Below are 21,349 nucleotides of genomic sequence, written 5' to 3'. Positions count from 1 at the left end.
AGAGAGAGAGAGAGAGAGAGAGAGAGAGAGAGAGAGAGAGAGAGAGAAAGGACTGAAACTTTTGGATCTTTTGGCTAATAAATTTAATACTTTTCAGTGAAAATAAGTCATAATTGCAAGTTTTTACTTATTTGATTGCATTATTTTATAACAGGCTGTATATATGCTATTATTTTTCATTGATTAGATATCATTGGAGCTTTTTCAACCAAAATTTATCTAATTTCTGACCTGTACAGGTCATCTTAAAATAGACTATGTAAATCATAAAAAAATTTGTATAAGTCTGAATATATATTCAGATATACCTGGATGTCTCCTTAGGAAGCTACCAGTTGCTACTCTTCTTGTAACCCATTCAATAGGTATCATGTCACATTTTTTAGCTACAAAAGATTTTGCAGCACCAGCTTTAATAAATGCTATTTTAAGCCCAACTTCTGAGAGCAATTTAAAGACTTTTACAGTAGTCATTGTACTGATCTCAGCTTTTCCCTCTAGATCATGAGCTTTTGCACCATCTCCAGCTGTAATACGATCCTTGCTTATTAGCAGACATAATGAAGGGTCATCCAGCAGTTCATACACCTTCTTGGTCTTTCCCTCATTGATGAGTTTGCCAAGTTTAAATTCGCCAGACATATTTGCTGCAAAAAAAGAATAGCATATCAGTATAATATACATCTGAATACAATTTTGTTAATAACATCTTGATGTTTATTAATTATAATTTAGTCTTCCAATTGTTATAAGTGTATAAATACTCTCTTTAGGAATCAATTTTATATATCACACATTTATGATTACACACATAACTTGAAAAGATTCTACAAAGGAAATAGATGGAGCAAATGCCTTTGCTGAAGCAACAAGTAGTTGCCGACATATTGTAGAGCATCAATCATCAAGACATCGATCTATATTTCACGTAAATGCATTATCATATAACAGAATCGCAGACATCGATAGGTAAAGCAATCAAGTTAAATCAAACAATTTTTTTCATACAAGATTACAACTTAGAAATCATTCTTTACAACAAAAAATTTGACCCGATTCGATGATCTAATCTAACCTAACCTAACATTAAATAAGCTTCTCTTACGTTCACGTTTAATCTTACAATGGAACGCTCAAGGACACGAGGTAATTATAACAGAAGTTATCGCTCCAGCCGATAGAATGTAATACTTGCTCTTCACGCGTTATCAAAACTCACCATTCAAGTGACCGCTTTAACGTCTACTATTTGAATGAGTTTAAAGTCTTTCCGGTCTTCAGAGTATATGCATTTCTTCAGCGCGGTCCCCACTATGACGGAACGTCACCAATGGGTGATTGGCTCGAGTGATCCATGATTATCGCCTATTATTCTTTTTTACTCGAAATCACGCGGATAAGCGTGTCGGTCGGTAAGGGCAATTGCAGCGAAGGCATTTCGTAAAATCGTGACGAAAATATCATCTTTCTCTCTCTACAAATCTCTATAGATATGGATAACGTTAAATATATTTAACGAGTCAGCGTGTACATAAAAAATTTCGGCGTGATAAACGGCTTAGAAGGGGGATCCGTTATTATCGTACGATAATGCGATCGCTAGTAATATTCCTTACGTAAAATCGTATCGTCCTCGGTGACCAACAAACACGTGTCTGACGCTTCCTCGCGATTATCGAGATCTGGTCTTGTTAATCGGCCGTGTCACGCTTTTTGTTCTCGAAACACAGATACACCCAGGTATCTAGAAGATATAATAAAGAGGAGTTGAGAAAATCGCGCAAGAAAGCAGAAAATGTTCGAGTAAAAGATCATGCGCCTCATTGGAAGAGAAAGTTTACACGACATCTGTTTCAGGACTTTGTTTTCTTCGAATCCTGCGCTCTTCGGCTTGCTACGGCTTTCGATACGCAAATAGCTGTTTTCCCGAAGATCCGAAGTCATCTACGACAAGAATACCGTACAGATACATTCTGATCAGGTATGTAAAATAGTTTAGATTCAGGTAAAAAGTTTCTCATTCCAAAATCCGGAACACTTCAAATGTATGGAGTGGAGGGAAGGGGAAGATCACTGAAAATTTTATATACATTCATATACAAACATATGAAGCAACATTTATAGATATATATGAAAAGTAATTTAATAGTAATTTAATAGTAATTTAAAAGTAATTTAATTATATATGAAAAGTAATTTAATAATGAAGGGTTGCTGATTATACAATAAAAATAAGAAATATTGTTAAAACTATTGCTATCCTTAAAATTAAAGAGAAAAGCAAAGCTATTGTATTTACTGTACTTATAGATTTTATGTATAAATAACTTTTTAAACAAAACGTCGATATGATAAAAATGTCATGATGAAATTTTTTTGGTATTGACACTTCTTTACTGTAGATTATTTTAAGATACAACTCTTTTGTAAATACATAGTTTAATGTCTTTAAGATATCATTCGTGATTTCTATAGATACGGAAAAATACTGGCCGTGGGGTAAACACATTTTCTCGTCAATTACATTGAAGATTAGAACTCTATCGTCGTTATTGCCACTGCTTCGTCTGGAACATAAAGTGAGATTACTGAGAGGTCCACCGTGCACGGGATTTGCTGTGGATTTAAATAACGACCAGATAACACGTGAGCTCCATACTATTCGCATGTATTGCCAAATCGAATAATTCATTCGGAGATGCGACGATGATACTTTCGCATTATCGCAACGTGAAAAGTTAGTTTTGGAAGTCGCTCACGACGCAAAATACTATTTAGTAATTTATGCTCTTGCATAATTTTCATATTTGTTACATACGCGTGCACACACTCAGTTTACAATAACAATGACGATCGCATGATAATCGAGCGTGAAGGATTCTTTTTCCTCGTCTCAGATAGGCATTCTTTTGCAGGTCGTCTTTCTGCGAGTATACCCGCTCTTCCACCTACCTACTCCCCTTTTTACAGGAAGAAGCAAGAGATAATAGGTCGAGCAGCAGCCCCTCCGGGCAAAGGCAGTTGTTCGTCATTGGCTCGCGTCGCCGTTCGCACCATTCGAGCTTTGGAACGCACAGCGAAGCACGTTTTGTTACGGACAGACGTTTATTCGACTTGAGAAGACACTGAACAGACGCCGAACGCTTCACACGGGATACACACATATGAGTAAGTGCTTCCTTAATAACAATGCTTTTCTCGATTTCTCTTTTTTTTCTTGTCGATTGTTCTTGTCAATTCCACCTGCGACTTATTCACACACTCCTACAATGACGCGCATTGTCTCTTCATAAGTGCATGAGGTACATTTTGCAGATTTTCTTAGTTCTTTCTTTGCTTTTTTCTTTTTAGTAAAATTAAACGGCCCAAATGCTAAATCAATTATGCTAAATTGTAAGAACGTGGAAAGATTCTCAAGTATCACTGGAAATTTTAACCATGACTGAATGTGTGTGAATATCAATTGCACGTGAATAGACTGGAACTAATGCCTGTTACTGTACTGTTGGAGGTCACCCGGTAATTTATTCAGCTTTATAGAGCACATATACAAAAAAACTCACCAGTTATTAATGTAAGATACTATATCGTAGTGACATACTTTTGCTATTTGTTAGTGTGCTTAATTTCACCAGAAGAAAGGTCTTATTTAAATGACAATTTAATTTAAGGACGATATTTGTCCTTTTGTGTTTTACCGACAAGCAGTTTCTCGATTCTGTATGGTTTTATTAATATCTTTTTCAAGTGTAGAAAATGAATACGTATTATAATTAATACATATTATAATACGTTCACGTATGATACAAATTTACAAGAATAAAATAGTGTTACATATACATCTATATAGCAATTGGTAGTTTTTGCAAATGGAAAAATTTGATCTATCGAAAAATATGGAAAATATTATTTTGCGATTTCTTATATGACGCAGAGAGATTAATTTGCTATAAACACAAATACAACTGCTCTGTATATTCCGATATCCGTGATGTCAACACAGCATAAGATGATGAAATCAGTTGCGAAATCCAGATTGAGCAAACACGATGAGAAAACATAGTTTAGTAATATTCAACAAATGAAAGATGTGTCAATTCTATCAGCTTGCTGGGGGGTCAATAGTTTATAGGGGCATTACAGATAATGTGTAGAGATAGTAGTTACGAAAGGATCTATTAGAAGTGTCTCAATTGAATGTACAACATCTAATTCAGATTTATCTTGCAAAATTTTTATAGATTTTGAATATAACACAGATTTTTCCATTGATGCTAGTATCTATGAAATTTCAAAAGAAACAACTTCATTAAATAAGTCACATTGTTGCTTATCAAAAAATATTCAACTATCAAGTTTGAAAAATACTGATAATAATAAGTCAACTGAATTGTGATAGTAATGTGTACTTATGATCCTTTGTTGACCTCACAATTTGGTGACGCTCATGTTTAATCGTTTCTCATAAGATTTGCTGGAGGAAACAAACAAAAGAGCTAACATTGTTGAATTTATTTATTATAGATTGCACCATGGAAATATATCACGATAAAGATACCAAACAATGCACCGAAGCAATGTCTCGCCTATCGGTGAAAACCTCAAAATGTACAAGGCCACGTAGCAAAGGTGAGAGCAGAGGGCAAAGGCTCACCGGTCTTAGCCACGAATGTGGTGTTTTTGGATGTATCGCTGCGGGGGACTGGCCATCGCAAATCAATGTAGGCCAAGTTATTTGTTTAGGTAACTAAATTTATATCCATTTTATCTGATATAAATCACTTGAAATATTATCAAAAAGAAACGTAAAAGAAGAGAGGAAGAAATCAACATAAGTAGAGAAAGTAAATAGAAAATGTAACAAAGAAAGATATTAAGATATACAGTATAAGATAAAAAAGTATTTGGAAAATTAAATAAGAATCAAATCGTAGGACTTGTGGCCTTGCAACACCGAGGACAAGAGAGCGGAGGCATCGTAACAAGCGAGGGAGTCTGTTCAAAGTCATTTCACGTCCACAAGGGTATGGGAATGATTAATAATATCTTCAACGATGAAAATATGAAAAAGCTCAAAGGGAATCTCGGAATTGGCCATACCAGATACAGTACGAGCGCAGCTAGCGAAGAGGTCAACTGTCAACCATTTGTGGTTCACACTGCGCATGGTGCGTTGGCAGTGGCTCACAATGGTGAGCTAGTCAATACAGAATCCGTCAGAAAAATGGTAATATGAAATAAGAAAATTTGTTTCTTTTTGTCGGTCATCTCCTTAATTATCTCGATGTTCGCGCTGTTTACTTTGACCACTTCGACCATCGCGGCCGGTGCACGCAATTCTGATCTCATACGTATGTTCAGGTACTAGGTCGAGGAGTCGGTTTGTCGACGCACTCGGATTCCGAATTAATAACACAAGCGCTTTGCTTGAATCCACCGGAAGCTGAAGTCAATGGACCAGAGTGGCCGGCGCGTATCAAGCATCTTATGCAATTGGCACCGTTATCATATTCCCTGGTTATAATGCAAAGGGACAAAATTTATGGCGTACGAGATCCTTATGGAAATCGACCTCTCTGTTTAGGAAAAATTGTACCTATTGGCAATTTAGGTGCGTATCAAATTACTAAACTTATTGTCTTGGTTTATGATACATTGCATTATACACACATACATATATTTATATATGTGTATGGATTTGTGTGTGCACTTTGTACTATTGTGTTTTGTTTTGACTTATTTCCTCTCTATTATTATATTCGCCATTTCAAATCACAGCGAGTAACGAATCCGACGACGACGACGAAGCTGAAGGCTGGGTAATTTCGTCGGAATCATGCGGATTCTTAAGTATAGGCGCGAGATACGTACGCGAAGTGTTCCCTGGTGAGATAGTAGAACTAACTCGAGAGGGTATCAAGACCATCGACATAGTAGAAAGGCCGAACAAAAGACCGCAAGCGTTTTGCATATTCGAGTATGTTTACTTCGCGAGAAGCGACAGTATCTTCGAAGGTAAATATATTATAATCCACACAAACATAAAAAAATGACGAACAGAGATATTCAGCAAAATGTTGTACACTAGGACAAATGGTATATTCTGTGCGTATGCAATGTGGACGAGTACTAGCAATGGAATCACCGGTAGAAGCAGACATAGTGAGCTCTGTACCTGAATCGGGAACCGCGGCGGCGCATGGTTACGCCAGACAAGTAAATAATAACTACATTTGGAACTTAAACACTTAGTGGGCGTAAAGGGACGAGCAAACAATTTACGTGTGTAGTTTACGCAACTTGATAAAGCTTTCTTTACGTTGCAGTCGAAGATCAATTTCGCGGAGGTGCTTTGCAAGAACAGATATGTTGGACGAACGTTCATACAACCGAGTACACGGCTACGCCAGCTCGGCGTAGCCAAAAAGTTCGGGGCTTTGTCGGAGAATGTAAAAGGAAAGAAGATCATTCTCGTCGACGATTCCATCGTCAGAGGGAATACAATCGGCCCAATCATCAAGTTACTGCGCGACGCAGGCGCCAAGGAGGTGAGCTCCTCGCTTTAACGTCGTCGTCGTATACTTTTGTTCTTAAATATATGCTTAAAGTTCCTCGCGAGTATTTCTCGCGGCCATGCCAGACTTTAGATCGCTTGGGCATACTTGTAAAATGTCTCAGAAACTATTTTTTGCTATTATAGTTAATAAATAATCGTGAAATAAATGTGGCGAAATCATGAGAAAAGTTAAAGAGAAAGGCTGCATGTCGCATTAATTTTACGGGTATTTACTGGTTGTCGAGGGAAAAGGATAGTTTTCGGAATATTTTACAAGTACGCTTGACATTTTATTTGGTAGACTTAAAAAAATTTAAAGAAAAAATTTTGAGAGTTTAAATGAAGTAACGTTGTTCTATTCATTATGATAATCGCGTTTATAGGTTCACGTGAGAATAGCATCCCCACCGCTCAAGTATCCGTGTTACATGGGCATCAATATCCCAACCAGAGAAGAACTAATCGCGAATAAGTTGGATAACGTGAAACTGGCTAAACACGTAGGCGCGGACAGTTTGACGTACCTTTCCGTGGAGGGACTCGTTGAAGCGGTCAGGTATCGCATGGACAATCGCGAGAGCAAGTACGTCGGCCACTGTACCGCCTGTTTGACTGGAGACTACCCAGACGAGTTTCCGAGTGATCTCGACTGGTGAAGGCACGACATGTGATTACGATTCTACAAATAAACAAACACAACTTAGATACTGACGAGCAGACAAGGATTATGTTAATGTTTCCTCACAAAGAATCTCACAAAGTGCTATATGTTACGTGCGTGTAAAACATAAGTATAGAAAGTTAGACAAGTTAATACTGTCTTGTATAAACAGATTATACTTGAATCAGTGCAGTATTTTATAATTATATATTATTTTGTACACACACACATACGGGACAACGTGAATTTTTAACGTAGTTATATATTAATGTGTGTGTATATATATACATATATTAACTAAAAGGAGTACAGGTTCCTCAATGCTGTGTGACATAAATACTAATAACAACTAAAAATATGATCAATTCGTCCACTATCTTTTCTATTTGTTTCGTCGTTTTTTCAATTCAGTTTATGATTTGTTGATTTCCAAATTAAAAGGTGGATATGTGATTGAAACAGCTAGAAACTCAGCTGTTTTGCATGCAATACAAATATTTGTAGTACAAATATATAAGCTATCTTTACTTGAGCAATGTCTAGAACATTGGTAGAATAGAAAAATAAGATAAGATAGAAAGGAAATCACTGCTTAGATTGAATAACAATTATTAAATAAATATTTTATTTTTCATACTGTATGGAAAGAGAGAAAATATAATAACAAGTTGAAATCTGATTTGATCAGAATAGAATAAAAATATCCTATAGTATATTTATGTCATAAGAATTATAGAATTATTAAGAGTTAAGATAGTGCAATTTCTTTTGATGATTTTTACTTTACAACAAGCTTATTAGGATTAGCATGGATTAGCATAAAAATTTGAAGGTGATTAATGATAAGGATATTAGTGATTAAAGGAATTGCTTACTGTTTCAAATAAATAAAATTTTATCCTATTTATGTATTTTCTGATTTTCCTTATTTCCAGATGTCCCAGGACATGCGTTTTCTTCAAATTCCGAATCTGGCATAGTATCCTTGGACATCTCTTCATCTGTAATTTTTTGTTTCTCCAAACATAAACGTAATTCTGCTAGTTTGTCGTCACGTAGTATATTCCAAAATTGGAGAGCTGCAATATATAAAATTAAGCTTAATTTGCTTGCATAGACAAACAAGTAAATTTCCATACCTTCTTCTTGATACTTTGGTGGCACCCCAGCTTGGGACAATGTGTCAACATTTGGAATACAACTGTTGATTTCAGAGTTACCAAAAACTTCAGCTCTAGGTTTTGTAAAGACTCGTTGCATCTTTAAAACTTTTCTAGTTTTGGCAGAGTACTTTAGAGTTGGTATTTTATCAAATATAACATCATCCACATGTGGATCGTCGTCCTTTTCAAAGAACATGTACGTGCCCATGGCATCCTTGTAAGTACCCTCGTAAAACTAAAAATACAAAACGATTAAGAAAAAATCAGTAAACTACAACTTATGTCCCTTGCGTTACTTCTATAACGAGCAAGTATCATCCTCTTTTATATACACAATATACCCGTCCGTTAATTTGCATTACTGGATGCTCCGTATCTATTCCTATCATATCCAATTGAAGATCCTGATTACAAAATGTATTACTGCCAATAAGGTCCTCGAATTCCACATACACAAGTATTTCTTCTTCATCTTCGGACAAGTCATCATTGGACTGCATTTTTGTTGTCAAATGTTACTGATAACCTCTATGGCAAATGTATCTTGATGTATTAACTTTGACTTCGTTTTTTATTGCTGAACTGATTGCACTAACTTGTACTAATTCTCTTCTTTTCTTTTTTCCAAAGTCCAAGTCTTAATTGTATATTTGCTTTTTTTAAGTTCCGCAAGTATATACACAAGTTTTCAATGGATGCGTTCAGAAGACACAACTGTTGAGTAATTAGTCAACGTAATTGGTCTAACAGTTAAGGATCTAACAGTAAGGACCAATAATCACTGACCGCTCACTGATCAGCTATGTTTTCTGAACGCAGCCAATGTCAAAACAGGTCTTTCATTTACCTGGCGTCAAATGTATCTTGCCATGTCGGCTTTATCTACTTAGCGCTTTAAGATATATCATATTAATGTTAATTGATTAATTTATACATTATCCAGTTCATTAATTCATTTATTAAATAAATTCATAAATGATGTATTAATCACACACACATATATATATTTTTTTTTATATTAGTAATATGTACAGTGGCGGCTCGTAGTGGAAGCTTCGGAAGTAATTTTGCAGAAATAAGGGGTCTAAGGTTTTATTAGATCCGTTATTTCTGCCGAGTTTAGTTCCATAGTCTCCGCTACGAGCCGCCACTGTACACGTCGATCTAGAGATCCTTGAATAGAGACTAGACATTCGGGGATTCCGCGTTATTGGTGCACGTGACTTGTGCCCACTAAATGGCAGCGCCAACATAAGTTATGCAGGATTCACATCGCGTCCGATATCCAATAGGAAAACAACTTTCTAATATAGAATTCAATTCTCCATTGGAAAGCTATTCTTTTATTGGATATCGGACGTTGTACGTCGGACATCGGACGCGGTGTGAATCCTGCATAAGTTCTCAGACCCATTATAAATGATCATACGACTCGAGTTACAATCGATATCGTTCATTTTTGTCAAATATTACGAAATATGATAAAAAATCGAAACGTTCGGTTCAGTCTCAGCGAATGATCACAAATTGTAACGTCAACGTGGCTGCCAACGATGACGTGTTCGCCGCATACCACGTGGATACACACACATGACACGTTGCTCCATACTCTCCGTGGCGTACCGCCAGTGTGCGTTCGAATCGTCTCATAAAGAGTTTCGTTCTTCGTGTCGTAGCTGTGTCGAGTTGTCCACTAAATATCTCCGTATCTGTAACAAGTGCATCTTTTTTAAATCAGAACAAACGCCGTTGAAAGACACTTGGTACACTTCCCAATAACCCGTGGAACGCACGGCTTTCACTGGACGGAAGAATCTTCCTAGGATTTGTTATTTTGCGACCAGAGCAACGAGAACGCTTCTAAGCCATGGTGAGCGTAACTCATGTGAAAAACATTTGACAGTTATTTGACGATTTGCTTCACCGAGAACGCACGTCATCTCCGAAAATTATTGTTCATTAATTTTTGCTGTTTATTAATTTCTCTTTTCTCGTGAAAACAGCCTGCCGCACCTAGTGCCGCCTCTGTTGGCTCCGTTGGACGTTCGCCCAGCAAAGCGTTAGCACCGAGAACAGGTGGTAGTGGTGCCGTTAGACAGAGAAAAACCGTATCGGCGAACAGTTCAACGAGAAACCGAAGTACAGGCACGAGCTCGGGTGGCATGTGGAAATTCTACACAGACGATTCACCAGGCATCAAAGTGTGAGTGAAATTTCATATGGTGCATCAATGCATCCTCCATATGTGTCAGTAGGAGATAGGAAGATTGATTTTCTATGCGAGTTGATCTTGTTATAAATAACAACAGAACCCATAAATTCTTCAAGATTTAATTGTAATCTATATACACTTAATCATATATTATGTTATATGTTGCAATTGCAGAGGTCCCGTGCCAGTACTAGTCATGTCCCTTTTATTCATCGCATCTGTGTTTATGCTTCATATTTGGGGCAAGTATACTCGAAACTAAAACCTGACGTGATATTCAGAGCAGAGCCAGAGAGACCAGGAGACAGTGGGTGATGTGACTGCAAAATGAATCAATGCGTCAAGATTAAAACAATTGAATATGTGCGATATGATTTAATACACGTATCTTAAAATGTGTGTAAACGTTATTGAGCACATGTGGATGTATATTATTGCGAAAACTACCATAAAAATCATTACAGAGCGTTATACAGATATCATTGCATGATAGAAATATACTGAAGTTATCGAGTAATAGATTTGTAAAGGAAAATATTCTTTTTTAATAATTCCATGTTTATGTGTATTGTATGAACAAATGTGAAAGTATTTAATTTTAGTAGAGGCTTGCAGAAGTTTGTCTGATCATCAATGATTTTATCAGCTCCAAGAATGGATCATGTTACAAACAATTACCTAAAAGATGGCAGAGAGTAGTGGCTAATGATAATGAATATTTAAGATAGACCATAGAACATGGCATTTTACTATTACTACTTGGAAGAGAAATATTATTAAAAGTCTGATTGACTTTTGTAAACCTGCTATAATTTGTAATATTACTGTTATGAGTGTATGTGTGTGGTCTCGTTAAAGTAAATATATAACTTATTTTTATCCTGTAAACATAATTGTGATTCATTCTATTGTCCTTCCCTTCTCTCATAGCAAGATTTATCACCTTCTTATTAGTTTTCTTACGTTAAATATAATCAAATTACAGTTGCAAGTCGTCATAATTTTTGAAACAACTAATAGCATGTATATGTACAATATCTGGAGTTATATGTAAAGTTTCAATTTTGCAAATATGATGAAAGAAATTCTAATTACATTTTTGAAAATTAGATGATCTGTTCTCTTTTTGAATCGAGAAAATTAAATAAATTCTTTAAAGATAAAAAAAATTCGACTACTAGTACAAGTTCTCATATTGATAAATTCATCCATTTTAATCAAGCATCTTTATTTGATCACGATACGTGAAATAGTGACTTTACAAAGCACAAAGTACGATAATCCACTAATGAGTAATTAAGATTAAAGTAATTAAATTAACTATGTCTATATAATATTATAGAAAATAAAATCTTATAAGTAATATTGTTACGGCGATTTAATGTAAGCTCTCTTGACAAAGCATTCATTGTTCGTTTTACATATGAGGCTTACAGCTTTTATTGGAAGATTGTGAATCACGAAAATCTGCGGTGCTTTTGTGTTCATGAGAAGCTTTTATACTGTATCTCTTTAACCGAGTATCTCCGAGAGGTGAGGCGCCGGCGCACGTAATATTGATTCCCGACTGAAGGATGGACTGAATTTCAATGCGACATCCCCGAACGAAATAACACGGGACGAATTACCCGAGATAATCGTAACAAAAGGATACAGTATGATAAACACATATCAAACAAATAGCATCGAGGTTTATATAAAAACCATGAGTGTTCCTATATCGAGTATTGTGCGAGAGTGGGAGGAAATGTCGTGCAAGAAGGGGGAGTGGATAGATCAAACATGGGAGGAGAAATAAGGGCAGACGGAGAAGACGAAGGAGAGGAAATAAGAGAAGGAAGGAATGGATAACGCGAATCAGGGCGAAATAAATATGACTCGTGTTAGGAGAGAAATATCGATCTGCACATGATCCGATATATAATTAACACAATATAATATACCTGATCCCAGTTGTGTTAATTAATTATCAATTAAATTAGAACATCCGACGAACTGAGAAGCGTGTAAGTTCATTCAACATGCGCGGTTCAGAGTTCGGAGATGTCCCCAGGACGATGTCAAAGTCGGCCTTCCTGCCTGACGTTTCACCGAGTAGCATGAGGAGAAAGAGGAGAAGGAGGAGAAGGAGGAGGAACAACTCAGCGAGCGTGTGCGCGCATCGTGATGAAGGGGGGAACTGCGCGGGGGCGATTCCGCAGCGATCGGAGGGAGAACGAAAGGGCGGAGGAGGTGCAGCAGCACCAGCACATCTCGCGCTGGCTACGCCGTCGACGGGCAGCAGAGCGCGGGGGTGCGAGCATCCGCGGAGGAGCCGCGGCGGACTCGACTCGCACACGTGATCCCGTGCGGGAGTGCGCGCTCGTGTCGGATTCGCGGTCTTGCTCCTGTGCACGCAGACGACTTCGCGCGCGTGTTCTCAACTTCTCTCTCTCTCTCTCTCTCCTTCCTTCCTTCCCTCCTCCTGCTTTCGCGAAGCGAGACGTGATCGTCGTCGGGGCGAGACGACGCGCGCCCAAGGACATGCGGTTCTCCCCGAGAGAGGTAAAGGCTTCCCCTGCCGCTTTTCTTCTTCTTTTCTTCCCTTGCCCTTCGCGCGAGCTCAGTCACATTCGCGCTCTCGAAACAGTGGAAGTACGCAGACGAACAGGCGACGATCTCGAGCAGGCTCGTGAGACTCCGACACTTTCGATTGTTCCTTAACGTTGTGTCATGAATGAAACTGTGCGATGTGTAATCTGCAAAAATTCCAGAGATTCATGTATACTCGGACGAGACGTCGAGATCGCGAATTCGTCACCTCTGCCTTTCTCAAATGTATCGCGAGCAAGTGTATACGACCGAGATTAATCGTCGCGTTACGCAACGTCGATAATGTGGAATTGTTAAGGGCCGCAGAGTGTTCGGCAGGGTTTTATTTTACGCCGGTGATTATTGCCGCGAAGAGCTCGTTTACTTACTCCCCGGGACATAAACGTTAAGCTTTCCAGTGACTAAAGTAAGATTACGCGCGCTCGCATACTCTTACGCTGATATATATCCTGAATCGTTTCGCAAGAAATGGCAGCCGCCGAGGTAATTTGAAATTTGTAAACCGCTCACGCTCTCCGGACCGTTCTCAAATTATACAAAATCTCGCTGCCAAGAGTTGCACCGGGTCACCGAGTCGCACTCTCTATGTCGGAGATCGCGATATTCGTCTCCCTCGTCGATATTACGTAACCCCGCGATCGGTCGGAATCGTCATTACGGTAAAATCGATCGCGAGGTACATCGATAGACGGAATCAAACGAGAAGCGCGGGAGTTCTTGCATAAAACACGGCCGCATCGTCGATGCATCCGTGTGCATCATTCTCCGCAATGCGGAAGTACAAGTACAATATAACTACGTGTTTATACAGCTGTTATTTATTCCCGGAGCGATCAACCGAGAGTAATTCGGCGGCAGACGGAATCATATCGATCACGTTTGTTACGCCTCCCCGGCATCGACATTCTCGCGCGTGATTTACGCAAAAAACAGTGAGGAAACAGTGGCGTTTTCATCTGGATTTCCCACTGCTTCGCAAAATAGTTGTTACTTCTGAACGTATCGCTGAAGTTTCTCAGAGAGAAATCCCACTCGAGCGGGTCGCGGCGGGGGGCACTGCCATTCAGAGAATTACAAGAGCGAATATTTCATTCAAACTTACTGTGGAGTCTCTATTAATTCAAAGTTTGAGATGGTAACTTGGAATAAATTAAGAATGCATTGAGAATTTTCAATTCATTTCAAACTCGCGTTAAACATTCTGACAGAGGAACTGTACAGTGTGGAGGCTTCCCAGATAGCACAGAGAATTAAAAAAGAATAAAAAAAGAATTCAGTCGTATGCCATCAATTCTGAGTTTATTTTCAGATGCAAAAAGAATTCTTCAGAGTTCAGTTCAGTGACAAGAATTCTTTTTGCATCTAAAAATGAACTCAGAATTTGACATACGACTGAATTCTTTTCGAATTCTCTGTGCTATCTGGATTCGCTCCAAACTTCATGGAGAGATCCTGTCTAATCACGACACAAACGCGTTTCAGAGCTAATTCGTCGTCCCGAGAGGATTGACATCGTTCGCGGGGCGCGATCATGGCGGTCGATATTCTGGACGAGGATCACCTCGCCGTGAGCGCGATCGTTACGGTCGGTATGCAGCTGATCTTCTTCACGATCGCCGCCACCTTCCAGCTGGACAAATTGACGGACTTCGCAGGCGGCACCAACTTCATCATCCTCGCCCTCCTCACTTTCTTTCTCGGTCAAGTGGGCAAGGTACTCTAATATTATAACCAGCTCCTCTCATCCGCGCACGTGTGACACACGTGTGCCTGCACATAATATAGTGTCTATAGATAAAATCTCGAGAGGATCAAGTGGATCGATTGCATGGGACTTTATTTACGGATCGCGAAGGAGCTGTGAGGAGAATTATAAATAAGACGGCAGGATCGCATTTAATTTCCATGAATGGACGGGACGCTCGTTTTATCCCACGCGCTGCTCTCTTAATACTCGCTCTCTTCATCGCTTTGTTGATCTCTACTAATTATAAAAACTCAACCAGTAATCGGCTGCTTGAGGATACAGTAAAATTAATGTAATTAGAAGCGCGAATATATCTTCCATTTCGCTTCACTGTCTTTTCCATGCAAAGCATTTTTTATATGCAATTAATTATAGGTAGGTAAGATTCTTGGTCTTTTGGCGCATAAATCTCGACTCATGATGTCAGACAGAAGCGAGGGAAAATGCATGCTCAAAATTCCTATAAAGTACGTCAAAATAAAAAGATATATCCGAAAAATGATACTTGTAATCGGTCATTTGTTGACTGTTGGAGCAAAAAAAAGTGTTCGCGGAGTGCTTCATTGATTGTAAATGTCTCTTTTGAATATCTTAAAGGTGTGCTTAGTCAATTGCAAATGTCCTTTTTTCGGATATATCCTTTTATTTAGACATACTTTGCAGGAATTTTGAGCATGCATTTTCTTCTGACGTCACAAGTCAAGATAGCCGCAGCGAGAGGCCACGAGCTTTAATGAGATCTCGCGGCATTGTAGTATTGATCATGACGGCGTCCAATGTGTTGAGAGCTCTTGTGTATACTCATCAGTACTGATACCTCAGATCCTTCCTCTCTCACGTAGACGTACGACAGCCGGCAAGTCATGGTGACTCTGTTCGTGTGCATGTGGGGCGTGCGGCTGTCCGGATACCTCCTGTACAGAATCATCAAGATTGGTCGCGACAAGAGATTCGACGATCGTCGCAGCAACGTCATCCGCTTTGCCGTGTTTTGGACGTTCCAGGTGAGACGATCTGCAAAACGCGAGTCTGATAAGTAATTCGTGACAATAATTTACTGGCTGATTTTCTCCTACGAGAGCGACACCGAAGGAAACGTCTCGATGGTTTCGCAGGCTGTGTGGGTGTACGTCGTCAGTCTGCCTGTGATAATTATTAATTCCCCACGTCACAAAATACCACCCGCGCCGAAGACCATGACGACGTTGGACAGCGCCGGCACCGGGCTCTTCGTGGTCGGCTTCTTAGCCGAGACTTACGCCGATCTGCAGAAGTTCGCTTTCAAGCAGGACCCGGTGAACAACGGGAAATGGTGCAACGACGGTAGGGAGAAAATCGCTTTCGTTAATTAATTAATCAATACTCTACCGTATATACCACTCACGCGTTTCCTCCAACATTCCCAGGACTCTGGAGACTGTCGCGGCACCCAAATTACTTCGGTGAGATCGTGGTCTGGTGGGGCATTTTCGTGATATCCTTGAACGTGATCGAGGGTGCGGAATGGGTGGCTATCGCTTCGCCGATTTTCACTACGTTCATTATATTATTCCTGTCGGGCATGCCGTTGTTGGAAAAAGCGTCGGACGAGAGATACCGGGAGTGAGTATATCTCGAGGAATCTCATTAGTCTCAAATAAGGGAGCTCGCGCCCGTGAGATGCGAATCATGAGAATTTTTCGAACATCCACAATACACACCGACTGTGTGTGTATCGTAGACATTCGACAAATTTTCACACACAAATTCTATCGGTATCTTCTTTTCAGCAACGCGGAGTATCGCTATTACAAGCAATCCACGTCTCCGTTGATACCGATACCGCCGTCCATCTACGTGGAGGTGCCGCGATTTCTCAAGTTTATCCTGTGCTGCGAGTTCCCGCTGTACGATTCCCTGGACGTGAAGCCGCGCTCGGCCGTCACCGAGTCGACGTCCATCAGCTTAGCCGCGTCCACGTAGCTGTAACCACACGCCGGACGACCGAATTCAGAGTCCGGCGTGCAGCTGACGATCACAACCACGGCCAGTACAGCTTTTTGAGCGCACTCCGCCGTCTCTTGGCGCAGCCACGCGATAGCTCCCCCATCTTGTCTGTCCTTTCTGAAAACAGCCACGATCCTGAAATGCTGATTTGTAATCCTTGGATACACGACTTCCTCTCGACGTGTCGGCATTGTTACGGGATGTAGCGTGAGCGTGTTCGAGTGAGTCTTATCAGACCGACATTGTGAATGGACACCGTTCGAAGTAAGTCCTTTGGACAGAGGGGATTACTGAGGCGAAGTATTATTTTTCTAACTAAAAGTCTACAAGTTATTTCCTCACGCAGTGACTTCTCGTGCAGGATCGAGCGATGAAAAAGAGAGAATTAGGAGGAGCTGGAGGAGAAAAAGAATTATTTTTGTAGCGATGTTGTACGCGAGTGTATCGATGTAAAAGTTCAACTCGTTGACCAATTCGAGCGTCGTTCCCGCACGACGAGTCGCCGATGGTGATTCGATCTGCGCGCGTACTTGAATTATTCTTTTAAAAATGCAGAATCAATCTAGCGCGACATGAGATATACGATACTTCTTGTTCGAAGTGACATTCAGATTCCGAGGACACGCGCGAAAGCGTGTCGCTCTGTGCTCGGCGCTCAGCCGGTTACAAAATAAAACGAACGATACGAGGATACGATATGCTCTAGAAGTGATCTTCGCTGACACAAATTAGGCTGTCATTCGTTTTTCACGTTTGTTGTTGACACTCTCTGACAAGAAAAAAATCTATTATATACATATATATCTCTCTCTTAAATAACGCATAAACAAAATCTAAAATTGAGATTCGAATTCATAGTTATGATATCGGGGATAAAGCAACAATAGTTTGTTCTTAACTTAAAACCTCGTTAATTGCGACGAGTTCTACAGTCGGCATAGATTATAATAGATGATGTTTGGATTGTGAATTCGATAAAACAATTGGCTGAAAGGAAAATACACAATACGGTATTCTGATTTTGGCAACTCGCAGCGAGGTACGGGAATAAGAAGCAATACACATCGCCGGCGGAAAAGCAACTTTCACCGTGTACCTCGCCACGATTGCTGTTCATTTCATTAGTACGTCATATAGGACGTTTTTTTATGGGGTAACGTATTAGATACGAATACATGGTGACGTCTATTATGTGCCATTGTAAATGGTTAGAATCAACATTACTGTCGTTTCTTTACCAATCACACATCCGGCCTAATCGATCAGATCATTGATATGCTTCTTATAATTAGACATACCTGGAATTCCTCAAGTCAGAGTCAAGATATCGTTCGTCATTTGTAGGAAGGTAGTGAGTGAATGAGAAGCTTTAGCGTGCTTCGTTATTTCGATCTTAGAGCTTCTCTCTCATTCCTATTAAGGTTTTCTCTCTCACTCACTCACATCATCCGTAAAAATGGCGGACAGGATATAGACCATCGTTATACTTATAAATTATCATACTTTGTCCTGACTCTGACTAAAGGAATTCTAGGATATCCACTAAGAAAAATTAGAAGTAAACGATTCGATTTAACGACACTGAAATGGTGGAGTAAAATTGAGCCTCAATTGTCGTGAATGTAGACGTAAAAAAGAAAAAGAAATTGCGATACTTTTATCAAAACAAAGCAACGTATTTAACAATGTGTCGAGAGAAGCCGAATGAGCTCTCATCTATACTTAGATTCGAAGTAATGGATTTGCCCCATTCTTGTTGAAAATCAAGGCTTTCAATCGTATTATCGAGATTTTAGCAATATTAAACATATCTCTGTGCCGAGAATAGAACGTCCTTATAAAATACGTGGTATCCGATTAAAAAAAGAAAAAAAAGATATATAAATTACGAGAAAAATTGACGACGAGAAATACACTTAGGGTAGTAACGCAGGTTGAGCGAAACGTATCTCCTTCGGAGTGATCAACGATCCAAAATGTTATTTCTCTATTCTTCACTGTTATATAAGTCTTCAAAGTTTAGATAATAAAGAATGATTAACTCCTTTAATGAATGTGCATGTTCATTTCGAATACGTCGGACGATACACGATATATATCGAACGCAAATCACACTGACAATATTTCTCGAGTGCGACGCGGCAGAGAGATCGAACGGTGGATCGCAATAAACGCTTTTAACGAGAATTTCATCAAGTTCGCTTTATATTTATAAACACATTTTATTTGTTCGTATGTATATCGTTAATAAATGGTGATATAATAATGACAATGAAATGTATAGCGCCGAGGATAAAGTCATCATATTATAATAATTATTAATATTCCTCTTACAATAATCTTACTCTCTGTATTGGGTGTCTACCTACTGTGCTTGCAACGTTATGGTCTTGTCCGAATGTTTCTCTCTCTCTCTTTCTCTCTCTCTCTCTCTCTCTCTCTCTCTCTCTCTCTCTCTCACCATTCATCTAGTTTAATATTATTTTTTTTTATTCATACATAATAATCCATAATAATGTAACCACAGGTATTGTGAAAACATATTTGCGCCGTCCTAAGTATAAAACAGCATCCGTCCACCAATCCTTCCTTCCTTTTTTTCATTTACCGTGTTTTCTTTACGTGATTCATAATCGTTATCAATAATATAGTAAGCTACTTAAATGTAATATATCTTGTGTCTTCGTGGAATATGTTTCAACTGCCGTTGCGCAGCATCGTAGAAAAACTTCAATTCCCGTTATACATCAAATGTCGATTTTCGATGCATGAAAGACACTTTGTATTACACGCAAGGTAATTTTTTTTCCTTAAACGTCCGAAAAATTCGTATCAATAAAATACTTGGGCAGCACAGCGTTTCGAGTACCAAAGGAAAACAGAGATCAAAAAATTACCTGTGCCTCTTCGCTAGAGAAAGAAAACGTCGAGGGAGTAGAGAGCAAAGGAATCGCGGATGCAGGAATAAAAGGTAGATAGGAGGGGAGGGGGGAGAGGGGTGCGGGCGAAGGAAAGGGAAGTGACAGGTAACGGGACAGGGGGCGAAATATTACGACTCCACTATACACGAATGGCATCATCATCCTCGCGTATCTAAATTCGACCGCATTCTTCTACGTAATACACATATCTATAATATACAAATAATAGTAATAATTATATGCCGTCCATCGCTTATCGCGGTTCTCTATTACCCACTTGTCATCTAAAATATCGTCGAGAGACGATCGCGAAAGCGCTCCCGTCGTTCATATATAAAATACACACAGGAATGAGTGGTCGTTAAAAGTAAAACTGATTGCGTGATCGATGGTGTGTCTCTGCCGGTCAATGCGGAACAGAATCGCGCGGCCGGGCGAAAGAGCGGGCCGAACCGCTTCTCCCGTACGGTCGTGCCGGTTCCATTTGCATTCCGTCGCGTTTAGACTATCCGAGGACATCCGTTGCTAGCTGGTCAATTGGCGTGACTCGAGTCCCGATTACTTAAAAGAACACGAGAGAAGTAGATTCAGTCAATCGATGATCTGACACTCATTTTCGCGCGCGGACATCGGACATATGCCGTTTTCTCACTATCACTATAACAGTTAATATTAGCTGTATTTTACTTTATTGTTGTAAATTCTTATTAATATTATCATTATTTAGTATTAACGTGTTATTAAATATTATCGATGAAAGTATCGGGTCGCGTCGATGGACCGGCTATATGACGCATGATACCTTCCTCTGACGATTTCGATAAAGACAGCCTCTCAATGATATATCGTGTAAAATCTTATTATGCTACAAAATCTTTAAAAAACTCCATCCAACGCGATGAGTCAAAGTAAAACGCGCGATACACGTATGAACGCGAGACAAAAAATAAACGCAAACTAAATCAAAAGAGAAAAAGTCGCGTTACGTTGCGGCGGGGGTTGCGCGCAAGGTAACTTTTTGCACAGCAAGGATCATCGAGAGAAGCGAAGCAGTAGGACGCTCTTCGCCCGGAAGGTGGGGATAATCGGTATGCCGTTGCGCGACCCTACCCTCGCTTCTTCCTTTTCACTTCCTCCTTGTTCGTAACTACTTGTATCTTATAGCGTAAATTGCATTTGGCCACCGTCGATAAAGACCCCAGCTGCGTCAGACTATTGCAGTTCGTATATTGCAATCCTACGTTTCTAATGACTTGTGTGTGAAATAGCCCTGTTGTCGTTTGTCCTTAGATCAAAGAAGGGCGCGGGATAGTTCCAGTCGTGTGTGTTTTCGAGTGTCAATATGAAATAACGCGTGTGGCGCGTTTGAACGTATATAAACGAAGTATTAACATTATACATGAGTCTATTAATATCTATACGTATAAGTAGAGAGTTTTAGTCCTGAACCTCATCTCTCTCTCTCTCTCTCTCTCTCTCTCTCTTTCTCTCTCTCTCTCTCTCTCTCTCTC

At 39.5% G+C, this 21,349-nt stretch overlaps 5 protein-coding genes across 15 annotated transcripts in view; 3 read left to right on the top strand and 2 right to left on the bottom strand.

Moving 5' to 3' along the window:
- The window catches only part of LOC116845645 (multifunctional protein ADE2), a 3,417-nt gene extending 2,049 nt beyond the window's left edge, over positions 1 to 1,368 (bottom strand). The window contains exons 1-2 of one of the 3 annotated variants that reach the window (XM_032818597.1): positions 1,220 to 1,368; positions 309 to 647 (exon numbers count right to left, since the gene is read on the bottom strand). In XM_032818597.1, the coding sequence (XP_032674488.1) occupies positions 309 to 642 (334 nt within the window). In that variant the 5' untranslated portion in view covers positions 643 to 647; positions 1,220 to 1,368. Of the gene's footprint in view, positions 1 to 308; positions 648 to 1,105 lie in introns of all 3 variants that reach the window. The other 2 variants (XM_032818617.1, XM_032818607.1) reach the window with 2 other exon arrangements.
- Positions 1,369 to 2,497: 1,129 nt separating this feature from the next.
- On the top strand, positions 2,498 to 7,273 carry LOC116845619 (amidophosphoribosyltransferase-like). Of its 3 annotated transcripts, none has more exons than XM_032818552.1 (9): positions 2,498 to 2,646; positions 2,916 to 3,168; positions 4,525 to 4,743; positions 4,935 to 5,227; positions 5,362 to 5,611; positions 5,779 to 6,015; positions 6,089 to 6,216; positions 6,327 to 6,548; positions 6,940 to 7,273. In XM_032818552.1, exons 2-9 carry the CDS (start codon positions 3,165 to 3,167, stop codon positions 7,210 to 7,212), a joined length of 1,626 nt encoding a protein of 541 aa, XP_032674443.1. In that variant the 5' UTR covers positions 2,498 to 2,646; positions 2,916 to 3,164; the 3' UTR covers positions 7,213 to 7,273. The 3 variants fall into 3 exon arrangements, with proteins under 3 accessions (XP_032674443.1, XP_032674434.1, XP_032674429.1); XM_032818543.1 differs by having other exon boundaries at positions 2,971 to 3,168; positions 6,940 to 7,212; XM_032818538.1 differs by lacking the exon at positions 2,498 to 2,646 and adding an exon at positions 2,720 to 2,737 and having other exon boundaries at positions 6,940 to 7,212.
- On the bottom strand, positions 4,932 to 9,409 carry LOC116845655 (general transcription factor 3C polypeptide 6). 5 transcript variants are annotated; one of them, XM_032818648.1, is made up of 6 exons: positions 9,228 to 9,409; positions 8,977 to 9,094; positions 8,713 to 8,908; positions 8,357 to 8,615; positions 8,093 to 8,296; positions 7,087 to 7,235 (listed from the first exon to the last, which is right to left on the bottom strand). In XM_032818648.1, exons 3-5 carry the CDS (start codon positions 8,878 to 8,880, stop codon positions 8,118 to 8,120), a joined length of 606 nt encoding a protein of 201 aa, XP_032674539.1. In that variant the 5' UTR covers positions 8,881 to 8,908; positions 8,977 to 9,094; positions 9,228 to 9,409; the 3' UTR covers positions 7,087 to 7,235; positions 8,093 to 8,117. The 5 variants fall into 5 exon arrangements, with proteins under 5 accessions (XP_032674530.1, XP_032674539.1, XP_032674548.1 ...); XM_032818657.1 differs by lacking the exon at positions 8,977 to 9,094; XM_032818630.1 differs by having other exon boundaries at positions 8,713 to 9,094; positions 9,228 to 9,408.
- Positions 9,410 to 9,956: 547 nt separating this feature from the next.
- Positions 9,957 to 11,111, top strand: LOC116847233 (protein transport protein Sec61 subunit beta). Its single transcript, XM_032822012.1, has 3 exons — positions 9,957 to 10,250; positions 10,384 to 10,583; positions 10,767 to 11,111. The coding sequence occupies exons 1-3, from the start codon at positions 10,248 to 10,250 to the stop codon at positions 10,852 to 10,854; spliced, it is 291 nt and encodes a 96-aa protein (XP_032677903.1). The 5' UTR covers positions 9,957 to 10,247; the 3' UTR covers positions 10,855 to 11,111.
- A 1,096-nt stretch (positions 11,112 to 12,207) lies between these two features.
- LOC116847456 lies at positions 12,208 to 19,889 on the top strand. 3 transcript variants are annotated; one of them, XM_032822469.1, is made up of 6 exons: positions 12,208 to 13,136; positions 14,667 to 14,898; positions 15,774 to 15,935; positions 16,047 to 16,254; positions 16,338 to 16,533; positions 16,701 to 19,889. In XM_032822469.1, the coding sequence occupies exons 2-6, from the start codon at positions 14,716 to 14,718 to the stop codon at positions 16,891 to 16,893; spliced, it is 942 nt and encodes a 313-aa protein (XP_032678360.1). In that variant the 5' UTR covers positions 12,208 to 13,136; positions 14,667 to 14,715; the 3' UTR covers positions 16,894 to 19,889. The 3 variants fall into 3 exon arrangements, with proteins under 3 accessions (XP_032678360.1, XP_032678370.1, XP_032678380.1); XM_032822479.1 differs by lacking the exon at positions 12,208 to 13,136 and adding an exon at positions 13,184 to 13,667; XM_032822489.1 differs by lacking the exon at positions 12,208 to 13,136 and adding an exon at positions 14,073 to 14,319.
- Positions 19,890 to 21,349: the final 1,460 nt, after the last annotated feature.

This window comes from Odontomachus brunneus, unplaced genomic scaffold (assembly GCF_010583005.1).
Source record: "Odontomachus brunneus isolate Ranch 3 - 2012 unplaced genomic scaffold, Obru_v1 Obru_scaffold_004, whole genome shotgun sequence".
Taxonomy (NCBI): Eukaryota; Metazoa; Arthropoda; class Insecta; order Hymenoptera; family Formicidae; genus Odontomachus; species Odontomachus brunneus.
The sequence above is the reverse complement of the archived record's forward strand: the minus strand, read 5'-3'. Positions and strand labels throughout refer to the sequence as shown.

What these genes read in the sequence shown, in the direction of transcription:
- LOC116845619 (XM_032818552.1), top strand. An exon ending in AGGCCAAGTTATTTGTTTAG is followed by an intron (nt 4,744 to 4,934) that starts GTAACTAAATTT and finishes ATCAAATCGTAG; the next exon opens with GACTTGTGGCCTTGCAACAC. An exon ending in GCGACGCAGGCGCCAAGGAG is followed by an intron (nt 6,549 to 6,939) that starts GTGAGCTCCTCG and finishes TCGCGTTTATAG; the next exon opens with GTTCACGTGAGAATAGCATC.
- LOC116847456 (XM_032822469.1), top strand. Translation starts at nt 14,716, where the DNA reads ATGGCGGTCGATATTCTGGACGAGGATCACCTCGCCGTGAGCGCGATC. An exon ending in CCGTGTTTTGGACGTTCCAG is followed by an intron (nt 15,936 to 16,046) that starts GTGAGACGATCT and finishes ATGGTTTCGCAG; the next exon opens with GCTGTGTGGGTGTACGTCGT. An exon ending in CGGGAAATGGTGCAACGACG is followed by an intron (nt 16,255 to 16,337) that starts GTAGGGAGAAAA and finishes CAACATTCCCAG; the next exon opens with GACTCTGGAGACTGTCGCGG.
- LOC116845655 (XM_032818648.1), bottom strand. Translation starts at nt 8,880, where the DNA reads ATGCAGTCCAATGATGACTTGTCCGAAGATGAAGAAGAAATACTTGTG. An exon ending in TTAACGGACGGGTATATTGT is followed by an intron (nt 8,616 to 8,712) that starts GTATATAAAAGA and finishes TTGTATTTTTAG; the next exon opens with TTTTACGAGGGTACTTACAA. An exon ending in ACCAAAGTATCAAGAAGAAG is followed by an intron (nt 8,297 to 8,356) that starts GTATGGAAATTT and finishes TATATATTGCAG; the next exon opens with CTCTCCAATTTTGGAATATA.
- LOC116847233 (XM_032822012.1), top strand. An exon ending in GATTCACCAGGCATCAAAGT is followed by an intron (nt 10,584 to 10,766) that starts GTGAGTGAAATT and finishes TTGCAATTGCAG; the next exon opens with AGGTCCCGTGCCAGTACTAG.